Below are 19,003 nucleotides of genomic sequence, written 5' to 3' on the forward strand. Positions count from 1 at the left end.
CGGCCTGCGCGCGGCGTTGCCCAGGGAGGCGCAGGCGCGAGCGGCCTCTACAGGTCCCGAACGGGAGGCGGCGGTGCGTCCGCGCCTTCTGGGTCCTCCCGCGGGGACCCAGCCGCGCTCCCCGGTAGCCGGACCCCGCTGCATCGCTGTCGGAGCCAGCCGAAGACTTCACTCGCCTGCGGTGCCCCGGGCCGTCCGGCCGTGGGTGCCACGGAGAAAGCGTGCTAAGGCCACCCCCCTTTTGAATGCCCCGGAGCTGAGGTTTGTGGCGAGCGGGATCTTTCATCTCCCCGCCCCGTGGCTCAGGGCTCCAGTAGCCACCCGCTCTGTCCCACCCAGCCTAGTGGCAGCTTAGTTGCCAGCTTGCAAACTTAAGGCAAAGTAAGATCAAGTCGTCGGTTTGGGGGCCTGGCAGTCTCAGCATGGGTTTGTAACTCTTCTTTGAGAGTCCGAGTGGAAAGAGTAGTGGAAGTCGTTAGCCCCTTCCAAACCCAAGCGCTTCATGGCTGTGATTAAGAGAATTAAGAATTTATGAGACCAAGTGAAAACGAACTTCTTGTATAGGCTGAAAAGGCAGCAGTTGCGTTTGTTGGCTGTTGTCCCACCCCCACCACCCCCATCCACACCCCCGCGTTTATGCTAGGAGAACTCAAACAAGAACTTAAAAGGTATTCCTGGAGTGGCCCCTCTTTTGCCTTGGCATTATCTGATTTGTGTCTGCCCTTCTTAAGGAAAGGTAGACAGTCTCCCAGCAACTTGGAACTAAGAGATAGGAGAAATCTTGGCCACCAGAAGGCCCAGCACTACTTAATTGCTGTCCGTCCAGTTATGTGCTCAGTAAGCTTACTCAGCTGGACAGAGAATCATTGATTTTACTGTTAAGGACTTTTGAAAGCTGCCTTAATATCTCTTTCCCAGTTTGACATACTGGAACACGTGGGTTTGAAAGTTGTTATTAGACTTTGTTTCTTTGTTTCTCATAGAGTTTACAGTTACTGTAACAGCGTTTATGCCAATACAGTAACACTCTTAATGCTCTGCAGCTGACTTTTCTAGTAATCTGTGAAAGGTTCTATAGTATTTTGTCCGTTTATTTTCAGGGGCGATTCATTAATTTTGAGGAAAGGTTCAATCATTTATGTATTCAGAGACTAGGCTTAATAACATTCATCCCTTTTCCTGTGTGAATGACACTAAATAAGTCTTTAATTCCACTTCTCCTGACCCACAAACACTTGGAATATATGGAATGTTTGGGCTGTGTATATCCCATTTTCACTTTCAAAAAATGTTTAATGTGGAAGTTTGTAGTGAATGCTGGAGTTTGGCTAAGCAGCTCTTTAGAGAGGACACAGGAAAGGTTACAATTATATGGAACCTATCAATAGTTAGAAAAAACTTAAAAAATAAGTTATGAAAAACAGGTTTTAAGCCACCCGCAGGCTTTTAAATGGCTTTTACATTTTTCAGTCTCTTTTTGCAGATTTAAAATTTTTACATGTATTGGCTTGTTTGCACTATGCTAGATGCTATTCACAGCATTGAATAAATACTGACTGACTGTACTCTTAAAACAGTCCAATGAAGGTAGATATTGTTATGTCCCATATGTTACAGATGATAAAACACAGGAAAATTAAATGAACTTACCCAGGGCCACACTGAAATGATAGGCCAAGGATTTAAATGTGGGCTGTCTGATATTAGAACCTGGCCCATAAATACTGTAGTCTGATCTGGTGCACATTGTCACTCCTTGTAAAAATAACCTTTCAAGCTTGAGATCATTTTATTTCCAGCATCCCAGAAGGGGCTGCTTATTGTTGTGATAGATCTAATTCTTTGAAACTTAACTTCTCAAACATTTGAAAGAGGTAAGGGTGGCGGGGTTTGCTTGATGATCAGTGGGCCTTTGGGTTCATTCTTATTGCTACATCTACATTAATTATGTGTGGCACTTTGCCTTCTTAGAGAAACAGACTTATTTTCCTCATAAGAAAAAAAGTTGACATTCAGTTTGCTCACCATTCCAAAGCATAAATTGAATGGCTCTCAAGTAAAGTTCATTAAGAATGTTCTTTGAAAAAAGTTTGTGAAATAGAAGTTAAAATAACACTGGTTGTTGCTAACTGGTACTTTATTTTCTTTTGAAGTTTTTCCGTGACTTTCCATTGTGCCAGATGCCCAAGATTTTGGCTGTTCGAAGGATTAAAACTTGCACATTGTATTTAATAAAAAGAATAAATGAATAAATACTGTTAGCAGTATTGTCTGTCTGCACTTCAAATTCAGCACTGTTTCATATAAGGTGATTTGGAACATGTTACTCAGTTCTCAAGTATTGATTTATGATAAACCTTTAGTAGACCACGTTTGGATAGACCTTACATGCTCCATGTATGGCGTTGAGTAGCCATTGTTATCACAATTAAAAAATGAAGCAATTTAAGCTAACTAGGTTGCAAGATGTAAATTCATATATGTGAAACTTTTATACAGTTACTCATAAGAACTATGGGCGAAGACCTGAGTTTCTTAAGAAAGTTGTTGGTAATTTGCCTTAGTTACTGGAGTAGTAGTTCATTGTGTAAGATGTTATGCCATGGACTGAATTCCAGTTTTCCAGATTTACCTGATCAGATTTCAGTTGTTAGTTTCTATGAAATTTACTTTGAGGAGGAGGATGTGGGTCCCAATTCTCAAGCTCCAGCAGCTAGCTTTTCTTTGGAAAGAAACTACTGTTTTCATGATAAGACTCTTAAGAATTTGTCTTGAAACTCCTTGGGATACTTAAAAATTATATAAACCACTAGTTAAAAAAAGAAGTTTAAAGAGCATATCTTTCTCGTGGAAAGGTGATGAAATTCAGATCATTTTGGGTATTGCATTCAACTAATAGTTGTATGCCTGCTTTATGAGGCACTGGAGATACAAGAGCAAAACCAGAAATGTTTACTATCAAGAGCAAGGCGTCTAGGTGCCACTGTGACTGAGCTTTTGTCTAATGAAGCATCTTTGATATATACCCCATAAACCATGTCATTGGTGTGGCAAAAACTGAGTACCTTCCTTCTATAGAGTAGCTAATCTTCTAGACCTCAGGGATAGAGCGCTGAACTGAGATTAAAATTCTGCTGTCATAGGGCTTATGATATAATGGAGACAATTATTTTTGGTGGTGACAATTACTTTGGAGAAAAATTAACCACCAAAGGGAATATGTGTGCGGTAGGGTGAGGATTGCAATTAACATGAATTGGTTCAGAAAAACTGACTAGGAAAGCATCATTTGAGCAGAGGAGGTAGAGGAACCAGCAGCGTGCGCACCTGAAGCAAGCGCCCCAGCCAGAGGAAGCAAGTCCCTGCACACTGCCTGCTGTGCAGTGGCCGGGAAGGTGGGTTGTGGACTTGTTCAGGAGAGAGAAGTGTAGCTGGGGCCAGGCGAGGGAGGAGTCTCGGTATTTCTTCAGCTTTGTGTGATGTCTTTTATAGGTGCAGAATTCATTTCTGCAACAGGCCTTCAATGTACGGTACTGTCAGTTCCCCCAACTTTTGCAGTTGAGCAACTAAGACACAGAGTAGTAACTTGGGACTACACTACTGTGTCATGTTGGAAGCAACATTTGACAGGGAGTTCGATTCTAGACTCAGTGTTCATTGACAGTACTCTTAAAATACCGTGTTTAGATCTGGCCTGCCATCTCCAGAATGTTGACTCCTGTAAATATATGTATCCAGGATCTGAATGATAATTACAGCTTGCTTTTTGGCAGTTGGTTCATGCTAAGCCACCGTTAGAAGCCGTAACACCTGTATCAACCCCATGCAACCTGTGCTTTGACACAGGAGCTGTCTTTTTCATTTTATAGCTATATTTCTGCAGAGCGAGAGCACGAACTCTTTAAGTTGCCCAAGCAGCAGGACCCCAGGTAGTTTGTTTTGAGACTGCTGAACCACCCAACTGCTTTGTCATGTGAACAGTGAGGGTTTAGAGAGTCTGAGTTTTAGCTTATTGACTAGACTTTTGTACTTGGAGCTCTTAAGTTTTGTATACTTCAAAATCATGATCAACCTACATTATCCCTGTCTGTATTTTGAATGGGCCAAATTCAGTTTTTGTTGGACTTCTCCTGTAGGTCAAGATTCAGGGGAAAAGGCATAGTCCACTTTGCAGATTGTAGGGTAGGAAGTTTCTGGCCAGGAAGAGTGGTGACCCTGTGAAGGACTAGCTGCCACAGGAACGAGGCTGGCATGTTTTCATTTCTTCCCTTCATGCTGGAGCCTTGTTGGCCTTTTAAGTACAAAGGTGGTAGTCTTCTTTTTCACAATCTTTAAGAAAATGTAATGACCCAGAGAACGTGAGCACTACATTTATCCTACTTTCTACCCCATTTGGAGAGGACCAAGTGTTCTCTGCAGCAGCCTTTAACCCTTTTTCTCCCTTACAGTCCATATGCCAGAAACGGGGACTGGGCTAACTGACAGCAAAAAATCAGAGTTCAGTTTCATGCCATGTGGTCTCCACCCCCTCGTGGTTTTCACCCAATATTTCAAGTGTTGCTCCCCATACACTTATTGAAGATTGGGGCCTGGCTGGAGGACCAGGCCTCTGTTCAGTTTTTTTTTTGTTTTTTTTTTTTGAGATTTATTTATTTATGCATACAGAAATGGGGTACAGGCTAGAGGTGGGGGGGGAGCGTGAGAGAATTCACCAGAGACAGTGGAGATCAGAACCAGAGGCTGGACTGAAGCACACTGCTGAGGGGAGCAGCGGGCAGGTCCGGAGAGGTCTGCTGCACCACGCAGATGGCCGCTGGCTGGGCGTGGGACTCACTGAGGCAGCTGCTGCCAGCTTGCAGTGCTGCGCTCTCACCCATTGCCCCCCTGGGAGGGCCCTCTCTTCACATTCTGCTCATGTGCTTGCACTGGCGGCATCATCACACACAGCCCATCTGGTAGCCTCACCTTGCAGCCCTGGGCTTCCAGCTCCAGTGAGCCTCTCTGTCTCAACCTCTTTGCCAGTGTCATGCTCTCTTGTCACCTGGCGTGGCACTTAGCTGTGTCTCGCCTTCTCCGTTAGAACAGTTTCTCACACAACTGCTCTCCTGGCTAGAAGAGCTGGACGTTTGCCATAAAGAACTGTCTATAGTCAGCCGCTTTTCCTCTAAGATGCCCCTTCCCCCTTTAATTCCTTACTCATTCTCTAGTGTTTCTGAACTTTGAGTTTTAAGTTGATTTGGGTCTCATATTCGCGTATGTGATGATAGAATATGGACTGACTTTAAAGGACAAATTACACCATGCTATTTTTGTAGCCTTTGTTTCACATGGAATTACCAAACAGCAAGGATTTAGCCCAGTCACTTAGAACCATAGATTCTTAAACTCAACTGTAGTCCAGAGATCTAATAGAAGACCAAAACCACACTTTAATTTAAAATTTTTTGCGTGACCTGTTAATATCCACCTTTGGGAAATTGGTATTTCATTTGAAATTTAGAGATGAAATTGTTTGATCAACAAATACTGGGCTAAACCACATAAAATGGTTGGCGTGTGCTGTTGACGTGCAGAGCACGGCCTTTGGCGTGGCTCATCCTCACCGCACATGTGGCTGCTGCACACAGTTCTCACTCCTGCTCACTCGCTTGGAGTTTAACCCTGGGGCGTGTTATAAGCCCCTTTGCACCTTGATGGAGTGCCTTGTTTGGAGCGTGGCTCAGTACTGGCTCTAGAAACTAAAAGAAAAGAAAACGAAAGGCATTCTCCCAAATTTCAAGTGGAGAAAAGGATTCGTCTCCCAACATATCTAAACATTGATGTGTTAATATGTGTGGGAAATGCAGGTTTAAAGATCATGTTTCTGAGGGGAAGCTTAACTAATTAATCAGCATGAATGGCATTTTATTGTTCCTGGTTTGGGCTCCCCCCTTTTTTTTTTTTTTAATTGACAAATCGGCCGAACTTCATCCTCTTATACTTGGTGTTTTAATTCAGCCATCAGCGACAGTTAAATTTAGTCACCCAGTGCTTGCCATAAACTGGTGAGATAACGTACCCGAAAATATTTTGAAAGTACTTCAGCGACTGACTTCATGTAACACATCGAGGTGTATTTTTTTGTTGTTATTTTGTTATGACTGAATGTTGTAGATAAGATATGGTTTTAAAATGTGTGTGATATATTTGTAGGGTGGAAGAAGCTGATAATTCGGAAAAGAGTGTAAACGAAGAAAATGGAGAGGTATCAGAAGACCAATCTCAAAATAAGCACAGTCGTCACAAAAAAAAGAAACATAAACACAGAAATAAACATAAGAAACATAAACATTCCTCAGAAGAAGACAAAGATAAAAAACATAAACATAAGCATAAGCATAAGAAACACAAAAGAAAAGAGGTTGTTGATGCCTCTGACAAAGAAGGTATGTCTCCAGCAAAAAGAACTAAACTTGATGATTTAGCTTTGCTGGAAGACTTAGAAAAGCAAAGAGCCTTGATTAAAGCTGAACTTGATAATGAGTTAATGGAAGGGAAGGTCCAGTCTGGGATGGGACTCATATTACAAGGCTATGAGTCTGGCTCAGAAGAAGAAGGGGAGATTCATGAAAAGGCAAGAAATGGAAATAGGTCTAGCACTAGATCTTCCAGTGCAAAGGGGAAACTTGAACTTATGGACAATAAAAATAGTACAAAAAAGCGGAGTAAAAGCAGATCCAAAGAACGGACTAGACACAGGTCTGATAAAAAGAAAAGTAAGGGCAGTGCTGAAGTAGTTAAGGAGAAAACCGCTCGGAGCAAGTCGAAAGAGAGGAAAAAGTCCAAAAGTCCGTCCAAAAGAAGCAAGTCTCAAGATCAAACAAGGAAGTCAAAATCTCCCACCCTTAGAAGGCGGTCTCAAGAGAAAATTGGGAAAGCTAGATCTCCCCCTGATGACAAGGTAAAAGTTGAAGATAAAAGTAAATCAAAGGATAGGAAAAAATCCCCAATCATTAATGAAAGTAGAAGTCGTGATCGAGGCAAGAAATCCAGATCCCCGATAGACTTAAGAGGGAAATCCAAAGATAGAAGGTCACGGTCCAAAGAAAGAAAATCAAAACGGTCTGAAACTGATAAAGAAAAGAAGCCAATTAAATCTCCCTCTAAAGATGCCTCCTCTGGGAAAGAAAACAGGTCACCCAGCAGAAGACCTGGTCGCAGTCCGAAGAGAAGAAGTTTGACCCCAAGACCACGTGATAAATCGAGAAGAAGCAGATCGCCACTTTTAAATGACAGAAGGTCTAAGCAGAGCAAGTCACCTTCTCGAACTCTGTCTCCTAGAAGAGCCCGGAGCCGATCCTTGGAAAGAAAAAGAAGAGAACCAGAGAGGAGACGACTTTCTTCTCCAAGGTAACTTGTTTTCAAATTGTAATGCTTTCTTAACCGATGCGCCAGACTTCAGAGGAGAAACTAGAACTTGTGGTCAATAAGATAGTGGTCCATTGTGTTAATATTTGTACTTTGTTGGTATCTTGATTGGATGATTTACAAATGCAAAACTTGGTGACAGGTTAGTATTTTTTACTAAAAGTTTCAATTTAGTATCTAAAATTGTCAGAATCACTCCTTTATCCAAATAATTTGCATACTACGGATACCCACTTACGGGGGAATTTTATAGAGCAAGGACTACTCATTGAACAATAAGGCTGAAATTTGTGTGTGTGTGTGTGTGTGTGTGTCTATGTTATTTTGTGCATTTTTTTGGTTGTAATCCCCATGGACTTCCCGCCACCATTTCACCCATGTACCATCACCATAGTCCCATGCACTCTTCCCACCCTAGTTTTGATCCTGTTACCCTCTCCACCCCATAGAACGTCTCTGGCTTATAGTTACCACTGTTTTTGGTTTTTCCTTTATTACAATTGCCTTTTTCGTTCCCCCTGACCCCTTACACTGCTGCTATGAGTGTAACCATCCAGTACCTTTCTTTTTCCTTCTGGCTTATTTCACTGAGCAGGATCCCTTCCAGCTCCATCCATGTTTCCGCAAAAGACATGAGTTTATCTTTTTTGATTGCTGAATAATATTTCATCGTGTATAGGTATCACATCCTCTCCTTGTAGTCACCTATATAGGCTGAATTTTTTTTTTTAAGATTTATTTATGCATACAGAGCTGGAGTACAGGCCAGAGGTGCAGGGGCAGTGAGAGGATTCACTAGAGTTATAGTTGGGGAGCAGAACAGGCTGATTGATGAGGTACACTGCTGAGGGGATGAACAGGCGGGTCACGAGAGGTCTGCTGTGCCATGTGGGTCACCTCCAGGGTGGGGATCGAACTCGCACTGAAGTGGCTTGAGCTTCTTAGTGCTGTGCTTTAACCCACTGCACCACCAGGGAGAGCCCCTAGGCTAAAATTTTTAATGTCAGTTTCAAGATTGTAATCTAGCCATTCCTGAATTTGCATGATTTCTAATTTTAGCATTATCAATTGAAAATTTTTGACCCTCAATACATAATTAAATTTAAAATGAGATTTGTTTTCCCCTGCTACTAATTTGTATACATCTTATTGTTGAAAAAAATAGTTACAAGTTTCAGAAGAATGGTGGAAGAGAGGATTTAACTTGTCTAGTATGAATTATTGAGTACATTCAATCCATTCTTTCCTCGTAATTCTCATTATTTCTACTCATGAGGTGGGGGTGATTCTCATACTTAATATTTAAAAGGGAAAAATAGAGTGAGAGGTTATTTGACTTACGTAGGGTCTTAGAACTAATAAGTAGTTCAGTGCAGAAGAATTTGTGTGAGGGGATGCTTTGACTAGTCTAACCTAGAGACTTACTTATATGTCATTAGTAATTAGGCCTATGAAAATTATAAGTAAGTTTCTCTTAAAAGTTGCTATAAACTGTGAAAGATATTTTGAATTCTTGTCCATGTACTGTTTGATGTTAATATTTACTGTGTAGGTATAAATATGGTGGCCTTGAAGCTTACATCTTCTTCAGAGAAATTTCAGGAATGCTATTTTCAGAGTGTGCTATCTTGATACTGAGGTTCTTCTGAGTGACGGCCATGAAACGGCCCCTTCCTCCTCTTGCTTGCTGCACAGAGACTAGCATGATTGCACGAGCTGAAGTGGCCCTTCTTGGGCCATGTCCTGTCCCTCTAAATTTGCTCTCAGTTTGAAAAACAAAATTTTGAGGTGTTTGCTAAGGAGTAGAGTTGAGTGACTGAAACAAAAACTGTTTTTGTTACTTATGGAAGAGGTACCTGCTAATGAAAGGAAAAATTCAAATAATGTGGAAAACTGTGAATCCTCTCTTTGATCACACCTAGAAGTTTATGTTCTTTAACCCTTATTCTGTGACACACAATTGTATGAATGTTTTTTCTTACAAAAATGGGGCCTTGCTATTCTTTTTAACAATGATTCACTTGTTATGATTATACTTGAAGATCTTTTCACTCTTGTATAATAGCATGGTATGGCACAGTGTAGGTGCACTGTATTTTTTTCTTTTTAAGATTTATTTATTTACGCATATAAAACTGGGGTACAGGCCAGAGGTGTGGGGGATGAGAGAATTCACCAGAGACAGAGTGGGGAGCAGAACAGGCAGATCTGAAATATCCTGCTGAGGGGAGCAGTGGGTAGGTCAGGAGAGGTCTGCCGCACCCTGTGGGTCATCCCCCTGACTGGGGATCGAACTCGTGATATAATGGCTGCAGTAGCTTCATGGTTCTGTGCTTTATCCCACTGCACCACAGGGAGGGCCCTGTGCACTGTATTTAATCAGCCCCTTATTGGCAACAGTGGAGAGTTAGGTTGGCTCTAGTTTTTCCCCTATTGTATGCAAAGATATTTGGTTATGGATGAGGTTTCTTTGCAGATTGGATTCATAGAAAAGGAATTAATTGCCAAGTATAAGGTGACATGTATTTTAGAAAGTTACTGCCAAATTTCCTTCCAGAAATTTTGTCATTGTGTCAATTTTTCTGCTTCCATAACTAGATGTTTCCTTAAGCCTTTAAACCCTTTCTGATTGCTCCTCTGGGGCTCAAGGTGAAAGTTGATTATAAGATGCTGCTATTAATAATAATATGCGTATTTAAAATAAGATTTGTTAAAATGTGAGACTTACTGGTAAAAATCATCGACATTAAGAAAGGAAATTGATCTTCATACTGAGGTAATAGAATATTACAAATCACTTGGGCAAGTTTTATTTAGGTTATCTGACTAATTAGTGGCTTTAGCTATGGATAATCTTTATCTTTAATCTTTATAAGATAAGAGGAAATTTATTGTGCTTACCATAACAATGAAGTGTCACTGTGATCCCCTGAATTTAAGTTTTGTTACAAAACTTGTTAATCTGTTTACCACTTTTAAGTTAGCGTGCCCTTTACATGTAGAAGAAATGCGTTTTGACTTGATTTGCTTTTTCTGTTAACTTGTGTTTGGCGTCCCCTTTAAGAACACGACCTCGAGATGACATCCTCAGTAGACGGGAAAGATCAAAAGATGCCAGCCCCATCAGTAGGTGGTCTCCAGCTCGAAGAAGAACAAGTAGATCTCCTATTAGGAGGCGGTCTCGGTCCCCACTCAGGCGTAGCAGGTCTCCAAGAAGAAGAAGCCGGTCTCCTCGGAGAAGGTAAATAGATGGTCTATGTGTTAATCCTTTTTTTTTTAAGACTTTCTTTATGTGTACATAAGAAGTGGGGTGTGGAACAGAGACAGAGTGGGGAACAGAACTGCCAGAATGACTGAAACACACTGCTGAGGGGGGCAGGAGGGAGACGAGAGGTCTGCTGTGCCTCGTGGGTCAGCTCCCTGGCCGGGGATGGAAGTGAAACCGCTGTGGCGGGCAGTGGTTTGGTAGTGCTGAGGCTTAACTCCTGCGCCACCAGGGAGGCATTCATATGTTATTCTTTTGATTCAGTAAACTGAATGGTTTTGAATCTCACTAGCTCAGTTGGTAGTTTCCTTATTTTTTTTCTTTTAAGATTTTATTTACGCATACAAGAATTGGGGTGTACACCAGAGGGGCTTGGGCATATGAGGATCCATCAGACACAGTGGAGAGCAGAAAGAGGCAGATGTACGGAAACACTGCTGAGGGGAGAAGTAGGTGAGTCAGGGAGAGGTCTGCTGCGCCCTGTGGCTCAGCTCCCTGCCTGGGGATTGAACTCATGTTGCAGTGGCTGTCAGTAGCTTGATAGCACTGTCTTTAACCACTGCACCACCAGGCAGGCGCTCAGTTGGTAGTTTTCGTAAAGATTATTTTTCTGTGAAAAATTGTGTCATAATCCCTATGGTTTCCTTTATCAGTATGAGATACTTCACACGTTTGTTTTTCTTTAATACAATTTCCTTTCATATTTAAATAAATGTTGATTTACTCTTTTTTCTGTTTTTGTAAAGGAGATAAATATTAAATGAGTTAGACTTAAGGGCCTCCCTGGTGGCCTAGGGCTTATGGCTCACTTCTGCCACCATGACAGCCTGAGTTTCAGCCGACCCACGTGGCACAGCAGATTTGTCTCCCAGCTTCTCCCCTCCACAGTGTATTTCAGTAGATCAGCCTGCTCTGCTCCCCACTCTGTCTGTGGTGAACCCTCTCACCCCTTGCACCTCTGGCCTACACCCCAGTTCTTCTACATGAAAATAAAATTTTCTTTTAAGTAAATAGTTAGGTTTTGTTTTGAAGTAATCCATGACTTTTTCAAAAGAAAGCATACTAAGGCTTGTGTAACGAACAGTAGCTATATGTAATAGAAGTCAGGAGAATCGGGATTTTTTTTTTTTTAAAGATTTATTTATGCATACAGAACTGGGGTATGAGCCAAAGTAGCAGGGGTAGTGAGAGGATTCACCAGAGACAGAGCAGGGAGCAGAACAGGCAGATCGATGAAGTACACTGCTGCGGGGAGCAGCAGGCGGTCAGGAGAGGTCTGCCGCGCCAGGGGGTCACCTCCAGCAGGGAATCGAAGTAGCACCGAAGCAGCTGCCGCTAGCTTGCCATGCTGTGTCCTAACCCATTGTGCCATCAGGGAGGGCCTACTCTTGAGTGTTTTTGTAAAGTAACTTCCCGGAAGTAGACACGTATTTTTAAAATGAGATGTTTGAATTTTTTGACGTTCTTGCTGTATCCATTCATCGCCTAGTTTTTGTTACTACTGCCCCTCACATGTATTTCTTCGGCCGGATTTCACCAGGCTTCTGCGTGCTTCCAGATACAGCGTGGTATCGTGACCCTGTGTTTAGCAGGCAGGGCGTTGGAGCAGCAGGAGAGAGGACCTCCTTTTAACGCTCTGGCCTCTGGTGCAGCCCGCCCGGCAGGCCTGTGTCCTGCGCTGCCCAGACTGGCCGCCGGTGTCCAGCCGCCCTGCTGTGCTCGCAGCCCTGTGTCCAGGCTGCCGGTGTTCCACACCTTGCTTGCTGCAGTGCATCGTCAGCAGCCTCCTGAGGGGAGGGCGGTGGCCTGTCTGCAGTAAATGCCTTTTATTCTCCTTGTTTATTGTCAAAGAATAAAGTGCCAGATTGACTTTTTTTCCTTCAGAGTTTTGAAGTTGTCCCGTGGCTCGTGTCTAGTATTAAGCCTAAGCATTTCCTAAAGAACTCTTTTCTTGTCTTGCTCACTATGTGACGTCCTGTATTCTGAAATTTCACTTATTAGTACCTGAGTGTCGAGCTTTTTTCCCCACTGTGTTTGCTTGGCACTAGATAGCCCCTTACGCCAGGGATATTTCTGAGAAATTTTCTGTTTTGTTTCTGTTCCCATTTGCTATCTTTTTCCATTGTTTTTGATTTTTCCCTGTTGGGCCTTTTAGATCGTTGTTCCGCTCCTCCTTTTTCCTAACTTCTCCTTTATGTTTATACTTTTGTTCTCATTCTTGTAGATTTTCTCTTTCTTTATTCCTGTTTTCCCAAGACCTTGGTGACTTGTTGGCCTTTTTTTTTCCCCCTTCCTGATTCCTTTTGTGTTGCTTGTTTACCTTTTCATTTGAAGACTTTTCTCAAATAGCTGAATGTCACCCCTTGCTCCTGTCCAATTTAGTTGTTAGGCTCCAAAGAAGCTAAAAGGCAGCTTTCGTCCAGTATGACTATGTGGAGTTGTGATGAGTGGATGTCACTTTAGGTCAAGAAGGTAAGAGCCTTGACTCATCAGTCATCTCTGACTTCATGGCTTTCCACAATCCTTACATCTGTCAGAGAGCGTGGCCCTCGCTGCAGGCTCTGGTCCTCCACACTGATCAAGAGGCACCTTGATGGCCAGCTCTCAGTCGACTGAATCTTTTCAGAACGTGAATGTTGGCATTTCCCAGAAAATAGCAAGGGAAAGACACAGCCTGGCTCTTCTCAGTAGCTTTCAGTTAGCTTGTCGTGCCTCCGCCTTGCACGCCATCCTTTAGCGGATAGAGGACCTCCCGCTGAGGAGACCGGTGGTTTCGCTGCATGTGCTGATGAGCTTATGGACCCTGTGTAAGTTACCTGCTGCTGCGCCTGTTCATGCGGCGCCTTTCAAGGGCTTGTTGGCGCCCTCTGCTGTCAGCTCTTGTCACACGCTGTAATTTTCCGAGACTTTCATAGAGATTTCAGAAGAGATTGCAGATAAACCTGGTCACATGTGACAGTAACAGGGACCTTGTTTTTCTTTTGTAAGCTCCAGTTTTAATGTTTACACTACAATAAGTTTCTGTTTAACATGAGACAAAACATTTAGGCATTTATAAAATGTCTGAGTACCATATGAGAATTTTTGTCCCATTTGTTGTTCTCATACATTATCAGCAGCAATCTTTCAAATCAGGTTTATTTTAATGTACTGTTTGCATAAAATAATTCACCCTTTTTTGGTGTTAGTTGTTAATTTTGACAGACATTTACAGTAACAATCACCATAGTCATCATTGCCCTGTATACAGTCAATGAGAACAGTAGCTGTGTTTGAATTATACTAATGTAAGCTCATCATCTGCCTCTCTGATCCTCTGTTTTACTTTTTAAATTTTTATTTGACCCTTTGAAAAACAGCAGGCTGGTTTTTTAGAGCAGTTTCAGTTTGGAGGCAAACAGTTTTTTAAAAGTACAGCGTTCCTGTATACCTTTGCCTTAGTGCACCCACAGGCGCCCCGTTTCGTTACCTCGCACAGATGTTCACCTGGCCTTTCTCTTCAAACAGAGACAGAGGTCGGAGGAGCCGGTCACGCTTGAGAAGGCGGTCTCGATCCCGGGGCGGTCGTAGACGGAGGAGCAGAAGCAAAGTGAAGGAGGACAAGTTCAAAGGCAGCCTGTCTGAAGGAATGAAGGTTGAGCAGGAGTCGTCGTCTGACGATAAGTAAGAAGGCACCTTGCCTGTACTTTCCTTTTTCCAGCTGAGACAACAACTGGTTTATGTGAAAATCTTTATAATTCCCATGTGAATATCATAAATGAGCCAGTTAACTTTTGTTCCTTTAAATTGAAAGAGTTAAGTTTTTGTGTATGAGAGAGCCGAAGTGGACGGGTGGAAGAGGGTCCTGATAGAGCACGGGTTGCCTGTCTGCAGCGACCATCGAGCACTTGATAGAGAAGGCTGTGCTGGGAAGGGTTTCAGAGGCTGTAGAGGAGCTCTTAAGGGACTTGTTTGTTTGTTTACATTTATGCATGGTAGAACTGGGCTACGGGCCAGAGGTTTGGGGGGGTGAGAGGGTTCCCCTCAGACAAAGTGGGGAGCACTGGGTGAGACAGGAGAAGTCTGTTGTGCCATGTGGGTCGGCTCCCTGACCAGACGGAATCAGGCCATAGGGGCGATAGTGCTGAGACAGCCCCTCTGCCATCAGGGAGGTCCCCCAGAGGACAGTTGGGGTAGGGAGCAGTGTTTACGTGCATTCCTCTTTAGATCGTGTGTGCACATGTTTGCTGGAGAAAGGACCTGGGGCTTTCTGGGAGATCTGTGACCCAGAATGGATAGTGGCCCACCTGTCTCAGCCCTCGAGCTCATAGGCGCAAGGACTGAGACTAGAGCAGTGAGATGAGCTCACCTAATACAAGCAGAGCCACTGGGGACGTAGGGAATCCCTGCTGTTCCCGTTTCCGTGCCAGGAGATGGACAAGGGGTAACAGAAACAGGTTTGATTAGTTGCCAGTATGCCAGTGGGCCACTGAGACCAGCTAGAAACAGGGGAAAGGGCATGAGAGGCCGTTAAGACTTTTAACCAAACTTAATGGTCTGAATTTTTAAGTTAGTTTTAGAGTGTGAAGTTCGACTCTCCCGGCATGTCTGGGATTCATTGTGTGCCTGTGCAATGTTTTTAAGCCTTGAAGACTTTGATGTAGAGGAGGAAGATGAAGAGGCCCTGATAGAACAGCGGCGAATTCAGCGGCAGGCGATCGTGCAGGTACGCGGAGTGAGGTCTCAACAGATCTCCTGACCAGCACTCTGATTACTCAACAGTTTGAGTGATCTTGAAAAAAACAAGAGTATATAAAATTCTTTGTGAGATAAGAAAAAGTATTACTTTTTCAGTTAATAAAATTGAAATGATTGCCCTTTTTGTTATCCATTGGATTCTAATATAAAACACTTCTGTGAGACAGAGTTGAAGTTCACTTTAAGTTAATGAACAAGAAATGAACATGAAGTAGATATTTGAGGGATTCTGTTTAGCAAAAACAATATGGCCTGTTACTATGTAAAAAAAATTTACCTGTCTCATAAGTAATGGTAAGTTTTCTAATGACCTCATTAAATGGATAGCTCAAAAATAATCAGGAAATTGGGTGGGGAAAGGGCGTGCCATGTAAGTCTTCCTACGGCGGTGGCTCAGCAGGGCGGGTGATGTTTGTGGGCGATGCTGGGTTTCCCTTAGCCGCACTGAGAAAGCCGTCGTGAGCCACAGCCGCTCGCTTAGCCGGACATGTCCGCAGAGGACAAAGCCCGCGTCACCAGATGGAGGGCAGGATTGGGCTTCCAGGGGAAGCCTCTTGCCACAGCGTGTGTTGTTGTTGTTGTAAGATCTACCTCTAAAGACTTGGTTGCATCTTTTTTTGTTCTTGCCCAGGTCCACAATCCCTTATCTCCAACCTTTGGGGCCAGATGTGCTTCAGAACTCAGAAATATTTGAAATGTAGAAAGGTAATGAATATGGTGCGTCTGTGTATGCTCTGCAGCCCCACGCGGCTGGAGGACGGCACCCAGCCCAGACGCGTGTGGCGAGGCGTGCCGGGCGCGCCGGGGCGCACGCACAGCCGGCGCGCAGTCGAGGTGCACCAGGCAACGGGGCTCCTCAGGCCTCGTGGGTTCCGGATGGCAAAGGGATTGTGGATCTGATTCAACCAAGGCATTGCTACCTTTAAAACATTCTAAACATTTGGCTCTTCGCTTTTCAACTCGGCGCCTCTTAGCAAATACGGTCAGAGCGCACCAGGCTTTACAAAAGTAACGCACTGCACTGTGATTACAGAAATACAAGTACCTTGCCGAAGACAGCAACATGTCTGTGCCGTCTGAGCCCAGCAGCCCCCAGAGCAGCACTCGCACGCGGTCGCCCTCTCCGGACGACATTCTGGAAAGGGTGGCTGCTGACGTCAAGGAGTACGAGCGGGAAAATGTCGATACATTTGAGGCCTCGGTAAAAGCCAAACATAACCTCATGACCGTCGAACAGAATAATGGTAAGGTGGATTTTCTTTTTGCCCTTGCTTTTCCTCTCATTTGCTCTGTAATTTAACCATCTGTTTATTTTGAGATTGATGAAAAGTGAAAGGGATTCGGACCATCTCCTCCGCCGGACGTCAGAGTAGTGTACTGTACGTGCCCCCAGGGTGTTCTCCGTGCCGGCGACCTGGACTCAGTCCTTAGTTTCACATGCTCGTTACCTTTTGTTGTTCTTGCTGTGCTGTTTGTAAGAGATGTATTTTTATTTATGAATACCACAACTGGGGTGTAGGCCAGCGGCATGGAGGGGTGAGAAGATTCACCAGAGACAGCGTGGGGAGCAGAACAGGCAGGTGTACTGAAGCACCCGGCCTAGGGGAGCAGCGGGGGACAGGAGAGACCTGCTGCACAATCTGTGGGTCAGCTCTCTGGCTGGGGGTTCTTTCTACTCGAACGGCAGTGGCTGGCAGCAGCTTGATGGGCAGAGACTTACCCTGTGCCACCAGGAGGCCCGCTTTTTGCTTTTGGAAGCTCTGTTAAGTTCTCTCTTCACATGAGGCGGAATGGAGACCTTTGAAGTTTATTCCTCATGTCTTTGTCCCAAACCTTGTGGCATGTGTTACAGCTTTCTTACTTCCTAAGACAGGAGTCTGCAAACTTTCTGTAAAAGGTCAGATAGTTCTTGTAATTATTTCAGACTTTCCCTCCTTTGTTTCTCTTACAAAACTCTGCTATTGTGGTCAGAGCAGCCACAGCCAGGGAGGACTCCCTTGCCCCCCTCCCACACCCCCCCCCAAAAAAAACCCCTATATGAAAACCAAAATTTGAATTTCACTTAATCATCACGTGTCAAAAAAATATTCGTCACATTTTTCCTCAATACTTTAAAAATGTACAGCTGGGCACGCAGAGCCAAGCAGGGCCTGTAGTCCTGGGACTGGTGTGGCGCTGGCCGTCCAGGCCCACCGCGCCCTCGCCCGGGACAGCAGCTGCTGCTCCGAGCACCCTTGCTGCGAGTGCTGGAAAATGCTCTTCGAAGTCGCAGGGCCTGTTCCTTTGTAGTGACAAAGACAGTGAGGAAATGCAATTTTGGGGAAGCTGGTGTTCATGCTGACGCTGCCGAGTCATCCTTGAGGGTATGGGGATTTTACCAGCTCTGTTTCTTACCTCCTTTATAATGAACGAGTTGGCTCCTGGTGACATGAATGTCCACCGTGTCGTTAGCAACACCACTGTCAAGATGTAGCGTGTTGGGTGCAGTCTGAAAGTGCAGTGTTCCTTCCTCCCCGGGATAAGCTCTGAAGTGTAAAGCCCCAAGTCTGAATTTAAAGTGATCGCAAGTAGCTGTCTTTGTGCCTAGAGCACCCGTTTGATAGGTTTATTTCCATTTGGTTTTGATTGTTAACTTTGGGGGGTTTTAATTTAAAAAACCTTTTTGTGTCTTAACCTGTTTACACACACCTGCATGGAAATAATTCATTCGTTTTTATGGCTGCAGCATTACAGTGTGACAGGCGTGTCCCGCCGTGCAGCGTGGATTTTTGGGCTGGGCAGCTCGTCGGCTGTTTCTGAAGCGCCACTTCTAGTGCGCTGTGGCTTGCCGCTGTCCGGGACTTCCCGAGCGGTGGGGCCGCTGGGCCAGGGCAGGGCAAAGGAGCACAGTGTGGTGCTTCCTGGGAAGCCTCTTTGTAAGGGTCATGCAAACTGCCATCCCGCAGACATTGTCTTAGCTCTTGCTTATCCAGGGCCTGCTAACAGAACGTTGCTACACTTTGGAATTTTTAACCAGTGTCAGGCGGGAAATGGTATGTCGTCATCATTCTAATTCACAATTCCCATTACTCCTTGAGGTTGGGCAAATGCACATAAAACCATTGCTTTTCCCCCTTAAAACATCCCTTCCCCCAATTTTTGCTCAGTTTCCTTGGGGTTGTTAAACCTTTTCAAGATGTATGTAGAGATGCAGTCATTGCCTATGTAGAGATACAGTCGTTGCCATTTTAATTATTTTTGTTTAGCTGTTACCATATGAACATGTGAAGAAACTGGTCATAAATGGCTCAGCTTTCTAAAATACACATCTGTGAAGTAAAAAGTATGTAGCTTTTAAGTATCTTAAGTGTTAAAAAGTGATTTTTAATTACTCATGAAAAGCTGATGCAAAACGTAGCTTTGCGTTGCTGTTAGTGGCTTTCCATTGACTTACTACTTGTTCTAATTGCCGTTGCTTCATTTTTCAAATGTTAGTTAATTTCCTTGAAGGTTCATCTCAGAAGAAGCTGTTGGCGCCCGATATGTTTACAGAGTCTGACGATATGTTTGCTGCATATTTTGATGTAAGTAATTGTAAGTCATCACAGACACACA

The 19,003-nt window shown here is 43.9% G+C and overlaps 1 protein-coding gene across 9 annotated transcripts in view; it reads left to right on the top strand.

Moving 5' to 3' along the window:
* Positions 1-19,003, top strand: part of PRPF4B (pre-mRNA processing factor 4B) — a 32,672-nt gene that overhangs the window by 508 nt on the left and 13,161 nt on the right. For all 9 annotated transcript variants that reach the window (XR_001146180.1, XR_001146181.1, XR_001146178.1 and 6 more), the window contains exons 2-7: positions 6,193-7,389; positions 10,472-10,648; positions 14,180-14,335; positions 15,296-15,377; positions 16,443-16,653; positions 18,899-18,972. Coding sequence is in view for 1 of the 9 variants with exons in the window: in XM_004694840.2 (XP_004694897.1) it covers positions 6,193-7,389; positions 10,472-10,648; positions 14,180-14,335; positions 15,296-15,377; positions 16,443-16,653; positions 18,899-18,972 (1,897 nt within the window). In the remaining 8 variants the exon portion in view is untranslated. The remainder of the gene's footprint in view (positions 1-6,192; positions 7,390-10,471; positions 10,649-14,179; positions 14,336-15,295; positions 15,378-16,442; positions 16,654-18,898; positions 18,973-19,003) is intronic.

Source organism: Condylura cristata, unplaced genomic scaffold (assembly GCF_000260355.1).
Source record: "Condylura cristata isolate star-nosed mole 26May11 unplaced genomic scaffold, ConCri1.0 scaffold00048, whole genome shotgun sequence".
NCBI lineage: Eukaryota > Metazoa > Chordata > Mammalia > Eulipotyphla > Talpidae > Condylura > Condylura cristata.